We start from the raw sequence: 18,112 nt of genomic DNA, 5'->3' as shown, positions 1-18,112 counted from the left end.
AAAAATAAAACAAAAATGTAGAAAACCGATAAATTAAATGAGTACTTAGTTGACAGGCAGATATGATGGCAATGGAATGGTGGAGAGAGATATTATATTATACTTATTATTCAACTAAAGATGCTGCTTTTATTGGAAGAAGCTGGCATTTGGCACAACGTGGCATCCAATAGCAACTAACTACAACTTGCTTGGTCAAGTTTCATCTTCAATTTTTAACTCACAAATCTCAATATAGTGAATTGTCTTCTTTTTGTTGTATGTTATCCATTGAAACCTGGTTCTTAAGGTCAAACCTAAAATAATGGCTGTTTGTTCAAGGAATTAAAGATACATCCTCGCAAATTTTAATATCTAATTAAAGGGACCCATTAAGATGCATAGAATGATCCATAGAAAGAAATGTTTTTTCTTTTCTTTTTCTCAACAAGAAATGTTTTAAAAAACCTAGAATCTCTATGGACAACATGGCAAGCCTGCCAGCTTAAAATAATAAGACCATATACTAATACTCACCTCACTTTTATAACTTGTTGATTATTACAATTTTTAGTTTTATAAAAATTCTATTTTGATTCTCAAATTTTTAAAATAGCATTCGTTTTAATTTTTTCCAATGCAAAAAGACAATAAAAAGTAAAATAAATAAAAGAATAAAATGATTTAGTTATATAAAAATAATTATTAAAGTGGGATTTTTATACAATTATGGATCAAGGTAATTAATGCTTGCAATTTGATGAACTAAAATGATTATTTATTCATTTTCAATGATATGGAAGTTTATAATTAGATGACAATTTACTGAAGTTTTAATTAATTCTCTAATTCAAATAATCATTAATAATCTTTTTATAATTTTAATATTTTTTTTTTACTAATTTCTTATAAACTAATACAATTAAAATTCCAAAAAATAGTATTGTTGGAATATTTAGTAGTATTAATTTCTTTAATGATGTATAACAATGAATTTTTCTAGCCCTTGGTTGATCATCATAGATGCTAGTGAGATTAATGAAAGGAATTAAGCATCAATTGCTAATATACGAAGGTCTTCAATTTTTCTTTTGTGAAATGAAAGTTAATGAATATGATTGCTAGAGTGTTATCAAAATACTATGCACAAGAAGTGCAAGTTGTTTTGAAATGGGATAACCATCTTTTTAAATATAAGAACCTTATAATTTAGTTATGAAAGAAGTAAAAAAGAAAGAAAGAGATTTTGAGATAATTGATAAGTTTATTGGGGAGGTGCACAAAAAGACAGGAATAAAGAAGGGCTAGTGTGAAATTGAGGAGATTATCTTTCAACTTGGAGGATTTTCTACTTATAATGAAAGGAGAGAAAGGCTAATAGTTTGAAACAAGGAAGGAGAGAAATGAGCTAAACTAAATATGTTGCATAAACTACATACGCTTTTGGTGAAAGTAAGACCAATGAGCACATCGGTTATGATGTCTTTCTTGGTGATAGATTTTACTATGACAAGTCAGCAATGCTTGGATGAAATGTTGACTTCCATGCGAAGAACGGGCCAATGCTTTGGAGAAGATCTAACAAGGAAGGAGTGAATAGAAGATGCCCCTATAACTTAACAAAATTAGAGATGGATCTTACAACAAATGCATCTGGATTTCATGGAAATTTGAAAACAGAACCCCTTATGGTTCCTTAATTGACTATTTGTTTATTGAAATTAGTTTTCAATTTCAAGTTGTTTGCTTGATTGACAATTTGTTTATTGAAAAAACATTTTTTAGAATAATTAACTATTTAACAAAAGATTATTAGCAAGTATATACCTTTAAGGGTTAAGTGTTTGACATTTAGAAAAAGCAGAGAGTGACACTTTCCAAAGCATGCTTAATAGCCCAACTCTCCTCACATAAGTAAAAGATGTCTAAAAGAAATTGGAAAGTCAAGTTTAGATCTATTAAGTCAAGTACACTTTAGGAAGCAAAAAGTTATAATGCTCCCAAGGTCAGTCATCAATAAGTGAAAGCGTCCAAAGGACTTGGAAGGCAAAGTGTGAATTTTTGTTTGTGAGATAGTGACTCGTTGAAAAGTAATAAAGAGATTTGTGACATCCAGGTGCTAGGCAAGTGCAGGGAGTGATCGTTGGTGCAATGTGGCATGGATAATTCCTAACAGACTTCCGGCAAGTGACATATGAATGAATCGAACTTACACTGGAATAAAAGGGATCCAGAGACTGTGTATACAGTTGATGATAACTTAAAGGAATTAATTAAGACTATCTATACCAACAAAATGCATTTACTTTTTGGTAGTCTATCTCTTAAGAACTCCAAAGTTAAGTGTGTTTAACTTGGAGAAATTATGAGATGGGTGACCTTCTGGGAATTTCTCAGAAAGTGTGTGATTCGAGGACAAACAAAGCAGCTGGAATGAGAGGAGTGCAGAGGTTGTTTTCAAGTACAAAAAATACTATGATTTAATTGCATGAACCAAAATAGGGCATAATAGATTAAAGAAATTTTATGAATAATTTAAATTAAATAATAATAAAAAAGAAAAGAACATGACATAACTTTTGACAAGATAATTATTAGAGACAAACCTAAGGTATAGGATTTTACCTTTACACTTTATTATGTTCACTTTTAGTTTAATTCTAATCATGGTTTCACTATGATCACCAATCATTCATACTAAAACTAATAGCACATAATCACCATGCAATATATATTAATATTCTTTCTCCTAAACTATCATCTCTAATGGTCATGCAAGGTAAAAAGAGAGGAAAAACATAAAGAAACTATAAGTTTATTAATTTAATAACTGATTGAAAGAGAAAAATTAGGTTTGATCTATTTAATTTTTTATCCCATTTTATCCTATAGCTTCATTAACTACATGTGATACGATAGCTTACAGTGCAATCAATTATGATATGTTAAGATTGATCAATTCTAAACATATAAATATAAACGCATTAGAGCTAAATTAATCTAAAAAAAAACTGTAATTATCATTAAACATAAAGATTACATAAAATATGCAAAATATCCAACGTAACCTTACCTATAGATTTAACTACTTATAATGAAATAGGAAGAGAAATAATTGTAAATAAGTCTATATTCATTCAAAAAGAAAGCACAAACTAAAGGAATACCAAAGGAAAAGAGATGAAGAGAGTTTTTATTCCTCAAAACACTCTCGATCACTTGCTCAGACCCCAAAAAAGTATCATTCATCTTCACCAATGATCTTTACTCTCAAATAGTTTCAAAAGTTGTCAAAAGTTAGCCAAGCCAAAGTCTCCAAGTGTTTAAGTGTCTTTGTATCCACGGTGTGAAGTGATTTATATAAAGTGTAGAATTTAAGAATAATAATTTGGCCTCCAAAAGATATGATTTAACCTTCCAAAAGATATGTTTTATCTCTAACAAAAGATATGACTTATCTATAACGAAACATACGAGTTACTGTTATCAAATTTAAATTTCAAATTCACTCTCATAGACCTATGAAAATATCTTAATTAGTTACATTAAGAGAGAAGCATGACCATGCCTAAGGATATGGTCATGAAACACTCCTAGACTTGACTTTTAAAAGAGAAGAAGTTACTATGCTCTTTTCATATAGTTCATTGTTTAGACTCCTTTAGACAAGTTCACTTTTGAGCTATCTTACTTTATAATTAGCACACTCCCTAAACAGTTTGCCCTTATCATATTGCTTTTATTTGACTGCCTAGAAATGAGCAAAAGATGATAAATCACCATCATATAGCTGTAAAGTGGTATGCACATTATCCAAAACTCAAGACAATAAATACTCTTAGTTTTCTCCTAGTATAAGAGAGTGAAATGTGCAATACCATAAAGGGAAAAATCTAAACCAAAGAAAGATAAGAGGCAAAGATTGGTTCTTTTATTTGTACTATCTAAAAGCAAAGATTAAATTGGTTAATAAGGAAACTAATATGCTAAATCGCAATCACAAATCAAATGAACTAGTAATTTTAAAAATGCAGTAAGTGATGAAACCTAAGTCAAACTTCAGACAATACTTAACATTTTTTAATACAATTAGAAGAGATATGTTTGGGGGATTTATCATTCAACAATAATTAATTAATAAAGTTCAAAACAAGAATTGTTTCAGAAAAATCAATTAACAAAGTTCAATCTAAAGAGCTCTAATGCAATGGTTCAATTCATCACCAATTCTAGTATATATGTGATTCAATTTCATTAATTTTGAATTATTTTCATGAACATCTTCAAGCATTTAATTAATGTACATACATCAATTAGCAATCACATAATCAATGTTAGGTAAACTGATTTAAATCCTATCCAATTAACCTTGATATTAGATATGTGAATCAAGCCTTTGATTATACCTAATTAAATCCAAATTGATCGATTTGAAATTGATGAGGTGATTTTTGAATCATTAAGGTTTTGTTCTAATTAGATCAAATCAATCAAACTCGATCAAATTTAATTCAAAATAAATTCAGAAATGAAAGAAGAAGGGAGAATCAGAATTCAAATTCAAAGTTTAAGTGCAAAAACCTCATAATCAAATCAATGCTATAAGGAATCCTTTAGGTTGAGTGTGAAAATTAGTCTCTCATGGTCATCTTCATGGAAGCACAAAACCCAGAAGTTCAAAGAGAAAGAAAGCTCTTCTAAAAACAAGAAAAGTGTAAAATGAATTAAATTAATGTCCAATGTCTTTTCAGATTCCCTCCAAATAAGAAATAATTGTCTGAATACAAGTAAAATTCCTAAGCTACCTCTGACCCAACTAAAAGCCCTTTGAATAAGCTTTCCAATGACATATAGTTTGTTTGATTTGAACCTAAAATGTAATGAGATATGCTTATTTAAGTGAAGGAAGGTCTTGTTGTTCAGCAAGAACTTTGTGTCTAACTTTGAGCCTAAATGACCCTGCATTTGATTGAATTAGCCAACAAGCATTCCAAGAGAAATTTTAGATCTTTATCATAACTTTTCAAATCCACCAAGATCTCTCAAATCAAATATCTACAGCTCTAAATATTTTCTTCACAAGGAGGAAAGGTCAAGATGTAGAAGAATTTGAGAATTAAGTAAGAAATGCATATTAGTCCATTAAAGGTCCAACATCACAAGACCTCATTTAAATGGTGAAATTGAGCTCAATTAACATATGAAAAGACCTATTATATACAATCAATGATTACTTGAAAAACAATTGATAAAAAACAATGATAGTTTTCAAGAAAAAATGGGAAATAATTCTTTTGCATATGCATTTAGAAGCGAAGTAAAATGGGTAAAAAAAATTGTGAGAAGAAAAAAAGAAAGAAAGGAAGCCCTTTTAAAAGAAGAAGAAGGAAAAGCAACAATCAAAAGAATCATTTTACTTTCTTTAGAAAGTTAGGAGCACCTTAATCATACCAATTACTAGGCATGACATTTGAAAATGTGAAGAGATAAGATATTTGGAAAATGGAGATGATATTAAAAAGGGTTCACCTAAAAAGAACATCTTTAGTAAGAACAAACTATAAGAACTACAACATCTAGCGTTGGTTCATTAACTGTGGTTACCAATAATTGCCAACAAAACACTTGAAAAATAACATTCAATATCAATTTTAGCAACCACTAATAAAAATAAGGAATTTAACATCAATTTGAGATAATCGCCAACAAAGAAAAGAAATTTTATGTCAGTTTTATATAACTGCATACAGAATAGAGGGATTTTAGCATTAGTTTGACATTACCCTAACATTGGTTATTAGTCAATAGTTGGCAAATACCTAGTAGCAAGAACAAACAAAATAACCTCAGGCAACTAAGCATGAACTTTTTCTTTTTCCTAAACACTAAATAAACAATGGTGTTCTAACAAAAAGTAAAGGTGTTTTTTGAGATTGCGAGAGTGATGCCTTATGTGAAGTTGCATTTGGCTATGGTGGAGAGGAATGGTAGGGTTTGCCATCTTAGCATGGATATGACCAGTTAACCATGAATTTGCCACTCCCATTGAGCTTAGATGTTCTTGTAAAGATGATTTGGCTACTGCCCACAAATAAAACTCTAATATGAAGTAGATTTTGATTTTTGTAGCTAACACCTTCATGAACATGACATATCTTATGAGTCTTTTAACCTTGTATTTCTCAAATAAAGCAATATTCTCTACCGCGTGTTTAGTTTCCGACATTTGAATTTCAAAATTTACTAGTAGTTTGAAATTATCACTAAATAATTGCTATAAAGTTTACGTCAATATTTTTTTATGATCATGTACTACCACTATTATTTAGTTTACATTGGTACAAAAAACACTTTTTACAACAAGATTTTACATCAATTTTTTGTAAAACGAGGTAGAAAAAGATGTGGTGACATTTTTGAAATTTTTGCAAACTTTTCTACATCATTTGTCAAAAAAATCAATGTGAAAAGTACTTTCTACATCGATTGTAAAAATAACCGATATAAAAAAATGCAGTGACATTTTTAAAATTTATGCAAACTTTTTTACATCGGTTATAAAAACAACCGATGTAAAATGTATATTCTACATTGGTTGTTTCTGGGAACTGATGTAGAATCAATACAAATTTTAAATTTGGATATACGCGTCAGCGAAGTAGTATAAATTGGAGACTTGAACACTAATTTTTTTTAAGTTTCTGAAACTTCTGTTCTGTTAGCTAGGTGGACAACAAACATGTAAAGGTTTTTCAGGTATATCAATTATTTTAATTTCTTTCATTTTTCTGTTGTTTCACTTTTTTCTTCTTCCTTATTAAATGATTTGATGAACATTGCATCTTTTTTATGTTTTAGATTCAAATAAAGATGAACAATAATAAAATACGATGAACACAATCAACATGACAAACACGACGAACATGAAGAACATGATGATCATGAAGAACAAGAAGAACATCATAAACACTGACATTTATGGATTTTAATTTAACTTAAGAAAATATATTGATAATATTGACGCAAACATTAAAACTCCTAGAGAAGAGAAATACTGACGTCATTGACAAAGATGAACATTAAGAATATTTTTTACATCGATTATTATATACAACTGATGTAGAATGTGACACTTTTTACATTAGTGTTTAACAACCAATGTAAACAATCTTAAACTTTCTACATCGCCTATATTTACATCGGATACAGAACTGATGTAAAAGGCCTCTTTTAATCGATGTAAAAAGCTTTTTTTTTTTCACTAGTGTTAATATAATAAATTTTAGCATTAATTTTTTAACTATTAAAAAAAATAATTTTAAAGACAAGTAAAGCTATCATGAATATGAGTTAAAAAATTTAATCGCTATTAATGAGCAGTTTTTTTAAATTAACGTCTCCTTAGGTGCAAGAGTAATATTGTTCAAGACTACAATCTTAGAATAATGCTTTTGGATGACAAATGTGTTTATAAAAGAAGAAAGAAGAAAGAAAAAGAAAAACATGTTAAAAAAATATTAGAAGGTTGCAGTGATTACACTTATTTTGAAAAATAAAAGGCTATCTTTTTATAGTATTTAATTCCAACTATTGTGAGCAATAATGATAAGGTGTTCTAAAATAGAATGAGCACTTTACTAACTATACAAATTTTGTTATTTAGTTGAAAAAGAATATAATAAAAAAGAGATTTTAAAACATTCTTCCGGTCATATTCTTTGATTTGTGCCTCTGCAATTAGGACCAATCTTTTTCCTAACTTGAAAAAGTCTTTACTATTTTGGGAGAGCCCTATGCCTCATATAAATGTCTATTAGGACTATCCCTAGGCTATAGGTTTTGATACAAGATTGAATATGATTTATAAATATCTTAATAATATTTTTTTATTTAATTTTCTTTATCTCCTTATCCTATCACTTTTTTTCTCTTTTCTTTATATCACTTTTTGGAAGTGTACACCTTCTTGATTGTCTAAGAAATATTTTCTAGATAAAAATTATTATTCTTTAGTAGTATATCATTCATATTTCTAGAGGCCCACCCTACCATCAAAGGAATCCCGTTTTGCCCTACCCATGTTGCTGGCATTAAAATAACTAGTTGATCTACAAAAATCGCTAAGAGATGCTATGATAAGTAGCCGGTTATAATAGTAACTTGTTGAAGTTGAAGCCAAATGTGTCTAAAAATCATATTATTAACCCATAAGCAAATTTTCATTTTAAAAAACATGGAAAAGGAGAATGTTTTATTATCATTCCAATTTAAGAAATTTTAATTTTAATTATTTTATGGTTGATTTGAATAACCAAAAGGAAAAAAATATTTTGATAAAAAAATATTTAAATAAGAGTGGTAATATATAACAGAGACATAAAATTTTGTATAAATTAAAGTACTATGCATCAGAGGCAAGTGTTTAATAGCTAAATAATTAAGCATAAAGAAAAAACTTACAATGGAAACTACATATTGTATTGGGGTAGTTTCTCACAGTGCAATGCATAATTTTGAACACTAGATTTGTCGATTTCTAGCAGAAAAGATTGAAAGCTTTTCTTTGAAGTATCAAACGTAGCTCTTGTATGGTTACTAAAACACAATTACCGCTACACCACCACCGTACCTTGCTAATATCAATGTAAATTTAATATGGTAAACTTAGTAATTCAGTTTTAATTTTATTTTTTATTTCAAATTTATCCTTTAACTCTTTTTTAATAAATTTTGAGAATAGTAAAAGCTCTAAAAAATTTGATTAATCATTATTAAAATATAAAGACTTCACGTTTGAAGTAAAATAAGTCTTGAAAAATAATTTGATCTCTTATTTTAATCAATGAAAGTATGCAAAAATTTGATATACTAGTCACAATTCAAGGTCAACCCACAATTAATTTCAATAATTGTTGAAAGGATAACCTGAGAAAATGGATGTTCAAAGTTGGATTTTAATAAAAAAATGATGTCCAATTTTTACGCTTTAATCTTTTATTTTAACTGATAAAATGATCCATGTTTTTTTACATGTTATTCGTAATATGGTATATATAAAATCCTTTGATCAATTTCGAGAAGCATTGAAATAATAATAATAAAAAAGTTTAGTATTCCAAGAGTTAATCATGTTATAACAAAAGACTAACTTAATACGAAAAATAAATAAATAAATGACTAAATCCAATAAAAATAATTAGAAGAAAAATTTTAAAAAAATAATGTTAGATGGTCAAAAACTCCTATTTTTATCATTTTATATTATATTACTTCCTAAATTGTATTTAAATGAATATAATATTTTATTAATTATATTCATAATTTTATTTTTTTATTTTTCATTTTAACCCTTGTTACTTTTTATCTTACAAAATATTATGGTGATTTTATGTTAATTTATAATTTAATTTAACTTAGTTTTTTTTTCCATAATTTTGTTACTATATATTGGAAAAATATGCAATTAATTGTCAAAGGTTCAACACAATTTAAAAACAGTTGAATAGAAAGCTAAAATTGATTAGACAAAGAGTTGCAAAAGAAGAGAATGAAACAATCTCAAAGGAGTTACATACCACATTCTAGATTTTTTACTTCAAAGCAAGAAGAATTTATCCTAATTTACTTCAAAGGAATTACATACTACGTTCTAGATTTTTTACTAAGATAATTTATTAAAATTTTATTAGATAATTTTTTTAGTATTTTTCAAAAATTTTCTTAAACTCCAATTCTAAATATTTTTTTAATACAAATATCTTCGAGCTTAATAAATAAACAAAAATAATAGATTTTAAATCATTATTAAAGTATTTAATGAATTTTAATGATAGCAAGAGGAACTTCTTGACATGTGGTTTAAAGAAGATTTCTTATCATTTAAGCTTGTGCTCAAAGTATTTTTAAAATTTTAATGCGATATTGAATATTTAACATGTGACATTGTTGAATAAATATTTCATTAGGTAACTCAACATTTAATAAAAATAAATTAAAGATATGAATTAATTTTTTATTTGTTTAATTTGTTTAGAGATTGAATCTTAAAAAAATAATTAAGAACTAATTTTAAACTCAACTTTCATAAAGACAAATTTTTTAACTAAGCCTTTATTTTTCAGATAATTTTAAATATTGTGTGTTGATGAAAATAAAAGACAATATTGAATTAAAACTTTGTTGCCAACCTTTAATAAATGAAAGTTAACACCAATAACTATTTTTTTAAAATTTATTAGAAACTAAATTGCAGAAAAAACGTTTTGAGCACTAATTTTAAATATAATAATTGTTATTAGTGAAAAATTATTTAAACCTTTATTTTATAACACATGTCACGAAATTTTATAACGAAGTTAATTTGATTTTTTAATTAATTTTAATTAATTTTTTATTTTATAAATTTATTTAATGCTCAGGTTTTCTCCCATCAACATTAAGTATTATGAAATATTTATAAATTATCATGAAAAAATTATTCTAATGATTAAATTAGCTTTAAAAAATTTTAAAATTGAAAGTTATAAACGTTTATATTTTTTGTATTATACTTAATTTTTGAATTAAAATTTTTATACTTATTTATATTATAAAACGCACACACGATACTTGTCATTAATTATAAAACAAAGCACAAGGCGGGATTCACAAGCCTAAGGGGAGAAAATTAAACTCCCCTCAAGTAGGTTTATTTGTAAATTAAAAAAACATGGAATTATTCACCTTAAAATTTTTACGAGTTAATGTATTTTAAATTAAATTTATAGTAAATAATTCTTTATTCTTGGTCTCATTTCTTTTACTTTATTAAAAAATTCATTTTAAATTTTTTTTTACTGCATAACATTTGGAAAATAAACCTCACAGATATATCAGTTATCATTTGTCTTCTTGAAAAGAAAAGAAAAAAACAATGCAATGAATTTCATCATGTTAAAACTTCATGTAATAAGCTATTTATTTTAGTACCTCTTTTTAAAATTTTGTAGTTAATTTTTATAAAGATGCAGATGCAATTAAAAATATTTTAATATAAGATAACGAATTATTTTTATTTTTATCTCTCTTAAAAGACGTCATTTAAGAACGAATTTGAAGTTTTAATCACTTTTATTGCTAATGACTAATTTTGGAGCTAAGAGGGAAACCCAATTATAACTATATTATTATAAATCTTTAATAACATTCCCAATAAACAAACCGAATTGATCCAAATTGAGAATGGTATTTCTAGTTTGTATTTTTGAATGAGACAACAAGGAGGGTCGTGAAAGAAAAGGGTCAAATTATTAACATTTTAAAATGAGTTACATTACTTATATAATATTTTTTATAATATTGTTTTATTTTTATTTTCTCTCTTATTATTTTTAAATGCCTTCCTAAATTCAAAAGAAAGACCTAAACTCAAATGCACTTGTTAACAACCAATTATTAGGATGTTGAAACGAGAAAGTTGTTTTCACCATTTTCGATTTAAATATTTAAAAAGAAAATAAAAAATGTGGCATTTTCACAATTACAAATAAAAATATAAAACATTTTCTCCTTAATTCTTCTCATAAGCTTTAGTCTCAAATATTGAAGGAGCAAGGATGCAGTTATAAGTCGTGTTACCAAAAGTAACAGAGCAGTGTGAATTGATGTAGTTCCTTTATTTATTGATTTATTTGTATTGCACTGATATGTGAACATGTGCCATATTTTTGTAAATTGTTGACCTTTTCTCCATTCCTTGAGACATATCATTTGTTTCACTTTACAACTTCTATTATAAATCAAGTTTCACTCCTACCCTTTTTTTTCTTGCCACCCTACGTACTCATCATTTTCTGCCTACAAATATTCCCTTTAAGGATATGCCCAAATGGATCTTGCCAAAACACAGTTACATTGTAGGCAACACAATCTGAATCATGCAGGTCCTCAAGCTTCTGTGACTGTTACAAGTTCTTGATCATTGACTATTTAGGACGTAAGTTGTGCATGAATAATGTTATGCCCCATGTAGAGTTTTTTTCATGTGTACATAGAGACCAACGTAAACATCAAAATGGTACCTTGCTCTAAAGAATCAGCAGGAGCTACTTCCTTTCTTCATGAGTGTTATCTCCTGTAGTTTTGGATTTCCGTTGATCAACAGGAACAAAAATTTCATATGTACCTTCTTTTTCTCCTGCCTTCTTCTTCAGGTGATCATCAATGTCAGTGTAATCCAAATCCTTTAAAATGCCAGGATCTCGCATGCCTTCCTTGCCATACATTGTTCCCATTTCCATGTCGAATTTTTGTTTTGGGTTCATAAAACCTTTTTCAAGATCCGAAGTATAGGACATATCTTGAACATCATCCTCCACCTCAACTAATTCTCTGAAATTGACCAATTTTCTTGGGATCTTAGCACAGGAAAGTTCATTGAAGTTTGCCATTAGTCCTTTTGTATATGGATTTTCCTTCTTATCATAGCGGTACCGGAAATTTTCGTAAGTTGTCTGTAACAAAATAAAATGTCAAAAAAGTTGGTGTAATGCTGCATGACACACATAGGGGTCAAATTTATAGGCAAATATACAATGAGAATACTAAAGATGGACCCTAAACTTAGTAAATGAACACAATAAGAAATTCTCATATACAATGTTCATCTATCTTCATCTTTTATATCCTCACAACTCTTCCCAAGGAAACTGAAAGAACCGATACAAGGATTTGTCTCCATTTGCTGGTAACTTAGAAAGCTCCCACATATATATAGCATATAACAGCAAACATAGTTCATAGAAACAGTCCCTAGAATATAATCTACAACTTGGACTAGCAAATTTACTATTTATAACTAAGACCAATTCTAAACTCTCCTAAACTCATAATGAATCAATGACTACTAAGAATCTCACAAATGCATACAGAAAGAAAGCAACTCATAGATATTGCAATAATGAATATCCATCCACAGCTTATAGAATCAAATAATATGGATCATCAAATAAAGAAAGAGAATACCTGGTTGGTAGAAATCAAATAAAGATGGAACACTGTTAGCCCTCCCACGAACCAAACAGCTATGAAGCAATACACAATGAGAGTAACCGATAGAATATCATGTGACATGATGACCAACAATCTACCCTTTTGCCGAAGAAGGTTAGCCCAAGAAAATGCAAATACGTATATACACAACAAGGTTGATGATGATATGAAACATATGAAGAATGGATAGTTACGCTGAAAAAACATGAAGAGGAGGAATAGTGTAAGATTCTGATGAAGAAAGGATGAGAAGGATAAAGATAAATAGACTCTGGTAACATTGACAGTTTTGTTATTTAAACATCTAAGAATTCACACTGTATGAGAGACATTGTATACAATTGGTTGTCTCTTTCTAATTTTTTTAATCTTTTTTGTATACACTTAAATTAAAAATACTATCCTAAGTTAGGATAACTTTTTATTGTAAACTTTAATAGTTCATGAAACACTTTCCTAACAAAGAGGAAAGAAACCGAAATATGACCATAGTAGTCCATACCAAAACAAAAGTCATTTCTCTTTCCAAAAATTAGTACAGTGTGAACTGCGAATAAATAAAGAAAACAACAAATAATAATGAGATGACTTAGTCTTCAGCAAGCAGCAACTTAAGCAAAAATTTATCTTAAGAAAGAGGAAATAATATTCTTGAAAGGCACCAAAATGGGGAAATATGACATCCAGTATTGAACCCTGAAATGCCCTTCCCAATCCAATCGATTTTTTTCTGTATGCCAAATTTATTAGTGAAAAGTGAAAACAGATCTATAATGGGGAAGGGAGGAACTAAAATAAGTACTTTCATATTAAAAAAAAGGGTGGCCCAATGCATGAGGTTCCCACCTATTGGAGTCTGGGAAGGTAGATGTATACAGTCTTATCCTTGTAAACAATGAGACTGTTTCTTGGATTTGAATCCATGACCTTAAAGTTACCTCCAAGGACTTTCAAAATCATCAAAGAAAAAGGAAATTCTATCCTCACAAATGAAATCAATCTTGGAGAAAAAAAAAAAAAAAGATTAAGTGGACCTTGAATCAGATTTTCAATAGGAAAAATGATGCAAACGGCTGTCAATAATCACACAAAAGAAAAAGAAAGCTTGGCCTCTCTTTGAGGGTATTTGCATTTTCAATAGTGATGGATGATTCTTTAAACTATGCAATAATAAACTATATCAGATTCTCTTTCTCTTGCATAAACTAGTCTGCATAGTTTGTAGTATTAGAAATTTAAACTAAATTTCACTGTTTATTGTGTAAACGATTTCAACATAATAAAGCATGTAAATATAAATGTATCAATATAAGCAAATGTAAATAAAAAACCAAAGCAAATCATATAGTTTTAATATATTTTTCACACATAAAAATATGATACATGCAATATGTGCGTGTGAGTGAGTGAGAGAGTGAGAGAGAGAGACGAATGTGAGAGGACTATTTTTATGAGAGTGAAAAGGACAAATATTGATCATTATATCTTACCATGAATGATTAGGACTAAAGCATAAAAGTCACTATTGTGGCTATATATGATTACAGAGAAAAAGACATAAAATTCCTTTTTCTCAGCTAAAGAAAGCTGCAGATGCTGAATATACATGTAAAGTTTGTTTGATAGACTGAAGATGGTTTGGACAACTTACTGATCCAATACACTGACCAACCCAAGGGCAGTGATGATCAAACTTCTGCACACAGTTATTGCAGATAGAGCAATGGGAAGCGCGTGGTGGACGATACAGCAAGCAAGTGTCACAGAATTTCACCTTCACGGTGTGGCCATTCACTATCACATCCTTCACTCTGGGCAATTTCAGATTAGGGGTCTTATTGTTTACCCACTCCATGGATGCTGTATTTGTGTCTAAGTCATCTGAATCAGGTAGTGTTGCATTCCTGGGAATAATTCCGGGATCTCTACCAGATGTCATGAAGAGAAACATAAAATCCTGTATCAACAAGTTCAATGTCATGTTTAAAATATCATGAGCAAGCCAACTACTCATTATTGAGAAGGAAACCTTTTAACTTTACCAACCAAAATTGTGAGAACCGCTCCCGCAATCAGTACAGGTTGGCTAAAGAGAGGATCTTCATCTTTTAATGTTAATAGCATTCTTATGCAGAATGTTATTGCAGGACCTCCAATCAGGAACGATGTTAAATAAAGAGATGATGCATCCTGACCAAACACTAATCTTCCACCACATAGAAATTTCTGACATGAAATACAAGTTTTATCAAAGATCAGTTTACATGATAGTTCACTTAAAATCTAAGGCCTTATAGACTGAATCCTCATAAAAAATTCAAGTAATCACCCTTCAGATATGATTTGTTTGTGTCCCGTTTTCAAAGTGACCATTCACTTTTCTAAATTTACAAGTTCCATATGTTTGATATCTAAAGAACAAAATTTCCAGATTGTGTGTTTAAGGGGTTCTATTGTCTTGCTATGGAAGACTAATAATGTAAGGGGTAAATGCATCAAACGGTTTTATTCCTTGTAAAGAAGGCAAATGAACCAAGATTGCTAAGGTGGTGAATGGAAGAGACAGATAGCTGTCTCACGTCAACTTTCTATCTCTCTTCTTTTATTCTGTAATTCCATTTTCTTAGGTCCCAAGTAACAGTCTGGTCCAAGAAGAAATTCGCCCATTCAACTGCCACAAAAAGTAATCTTCAGAACGTTCCACAATCCACATAAATTAAAAGGAGTAAAATACAATTCGGTTCCAGAAGATGTTACTTGTGTTGCCTTAGTCCTTGAAAGTTTCCATCTATATAACTCGTGAAAAAATTTACCTTGCTGAAGTTGTCACGTTACCAATGAGTTCATCCTTTGGATACCAATTTATGTTGACATAAATTTTCAGAACTAATAAAACAAATTACACATTTACTCAAATGAAAAGTCATATATCTTTCACTAAGATGAATATGTCTCACATTACGTCTTATACCCTAACCCTTCATCGTGTGTCTACATAAAAACTACACAATTCCATGCATGAACTCAAACCTTTTCAATGGTTCAATAATTCTGGGGGGGAAATGTAATGCAAACCCTACATATATAATTTTTTTAGCGACACATAAAATGCAATAGAAAACAGCATCAAGTGGCATTCTAGTAACATGCATGTAATCACCATTTGCACTCCACAAATTTTCCACTATTCTACCCCAAAAATGAAATACCTATTACAAAATGAATTTTCTTATTTTCCACTAAATGTTGGGAATACACCTACCTGTTACTTGAATTGCTCCCTCCACTCACCCGTAAAAAGTCAAAATTCTGAAGAATAAGAATAAGGGCACAAATATATCTCTACATTCATTCAGAAACGCATCATATCAAATACCCTACATTTTCATTCCAACCCTCTCAAGATCACATTCCCCCCACCCCCCTAGAGTATCAGATACCTCACATTAATCCTGTGCCGTTCAATAACCTCAAAAACACGAAAAGGGTTATAAAAAATATCAATTTTTTGCCCTCCCTATTGGTTTGTTCCCTGAAAAATATCTGCACAATAACCTATTTTCTTCTGTGGGCACAGGAAGAAAACCAACATACATGGCCAACGTTTTAATTTTGATCGAAGAAAAACAACAGTGACACCAAAACTTAAAAGGGTCTATAAAAAAAATTCAGAAAAAAAAGTGTACATTGTTTCCTTTCCAAACTTGATAGAGCCTTCTGGTTTTGACATTGGAAGTTTCCACTGAGGCGGCCACAGAAGGGGAGGGAGAGGCCAAACTATTGGGGATGTGGGTGCTTGTGAACATTATGACCTTCGATTATATTGATAAATACTATGATGAGTCTCCTTTGTTAGCAAAAACCCACGTTCATTTGTTGTTTTAAGATTTTTGCTTCTTTTTTTGTTTTTGTTTATGCTGTCCCCTCACCCAATCAATTAGCCCTGGTGGAGGAACAAGAAGAAGGGAATTGAATTTCCCTTCTCAGGTTCCTTCCTTCCTTTCTTACTATATCATTTTCCCACACCACACCCCTTCACCTCTTTCTCTTTCTCTCCATGAAACAAGCTTTGCTCTAACGATTTTTCAAATTCCACCGGCTTTTTCGCGGGTACCAACTACTATTTTAGAATAACATAGCTAAATCCTAAGTGGTAAAAATTGTTTTTTGGGAGAGTATGTTCAAATGACTTGGCATTCACCTTCCTTTTTCTTATCAGTTACGTATATTCCAAACATTTCTCACTCTTCCATTCTCACCAAAGCCAAACACATTCTTAGTCATGATCAATTCATCGTACAGGAAGGCTGGCAATTCATCTTTTAACTCACTTTTTGTTATTAATTAAAATTTAATTTTTTTTTATATCTAACACTTTAAGGGATTGAGTCATGAATTCAAAAATAAATTTAATGTTCTTGTTATTATTAAAATTATGTTATATCTTTTTATTAATTAATTACTTTTTATTTCAAATTAAGGGTATAATTGATAAAAGATTAATCTATATAACTAGGAATAAAAAAATTCTTAAAAGTGTGACAAAATTAAAAATATATATATGAATCTCACTCACAAGATGAAGGGGGTCTCACTTCATATTCAATGAATGTTACATACATTTTACCTGATAATAAAAAATATACTATTAGCATTTTTAAAATAAAATAAATATTTTATCATTATTTATCATCTTTAAGCAAACTCAAATTATTAATTGCTTTTGGTTTGACGTTAATTTTTTCTCCAATGAAAACTATGTATACTCTTCAATTAAACATAGAAGGGTCAGTCAAGTCAAGAAGAATCGGACTACTATTCTTACTTTAAAATGAAACACTCTATTCTCTTACCAAAATTTTTAGAACCAAAAAAATTACTTCTCCAATTATTTTCTTGCAAAATTTTAAATTTTACATCAAATTTTATTATTTTCCTTTTATATTTCAGTTAATTATACTTATTTATTTAAACTAATTATGCATATATTCCTAATAACCGTAGAAACATATTACTTTAACCTCCCTTTTGATATGTATTCAGTATTCAAAACGTAAATATTTTGTAGAATTGTTAGTCTATGATAATTATAGAATTGATAAAA

At 29.0% G+C, this 18,112-nt stretch overlaps 1 protein-coding gene across 1 annotated transcript; it reads right to left on the bottom strand.

The window, feature by feature from the left end:
• Window positions 1-12,062: 12,062 nt before the first annotated feature.
• Window positions 12,063-16,814, bottom strand: LOC113862205 (probable protein S-acyltransferase 1). The gene is made up of 5 exons (XM_027495316.1): window positions 16,695-16,814; window positions 15,046-15,234; window positions 14,660-14,965; window positions 12,982-13,203; window positions 12,063-12,470 (listed from the first exon to the last, which is right to left on the bottom strand). Exons 1-5 carry the CDS (start codon window positions 16,812-16,814, stop codon window positions 12,063-12,065), a joined length of 1,245 nt encoding a protein of 414 aa, XP_027351117.1.
• Between the last annotated feature and the right edge of the window lie 1,298 nt (window positions 16,815-18,112).

Source organism: Abrus precatorius, unplaced genomic scaffold (assembly GCF_003935025.1).
Source record: "Abrus precatorius isolate BTA unplaced genomic scaffold, Abrus_2018 Scaffold3, whole genome shotgun sequence".
In the NCBI taxonomy this organism is placed as follows: domain Eukaryota; kingdom Viridiplantae; phylum Streptophyta; class Magnoliopsida; order Fabales; family Fabaceae; genus Abrus; species Abrus precatorius.
The sequence above is the reverse complement of the archived record's forward strand: the minus strand, read 5'-3'. Positions and strand labels throughout refer to the sequence as shown.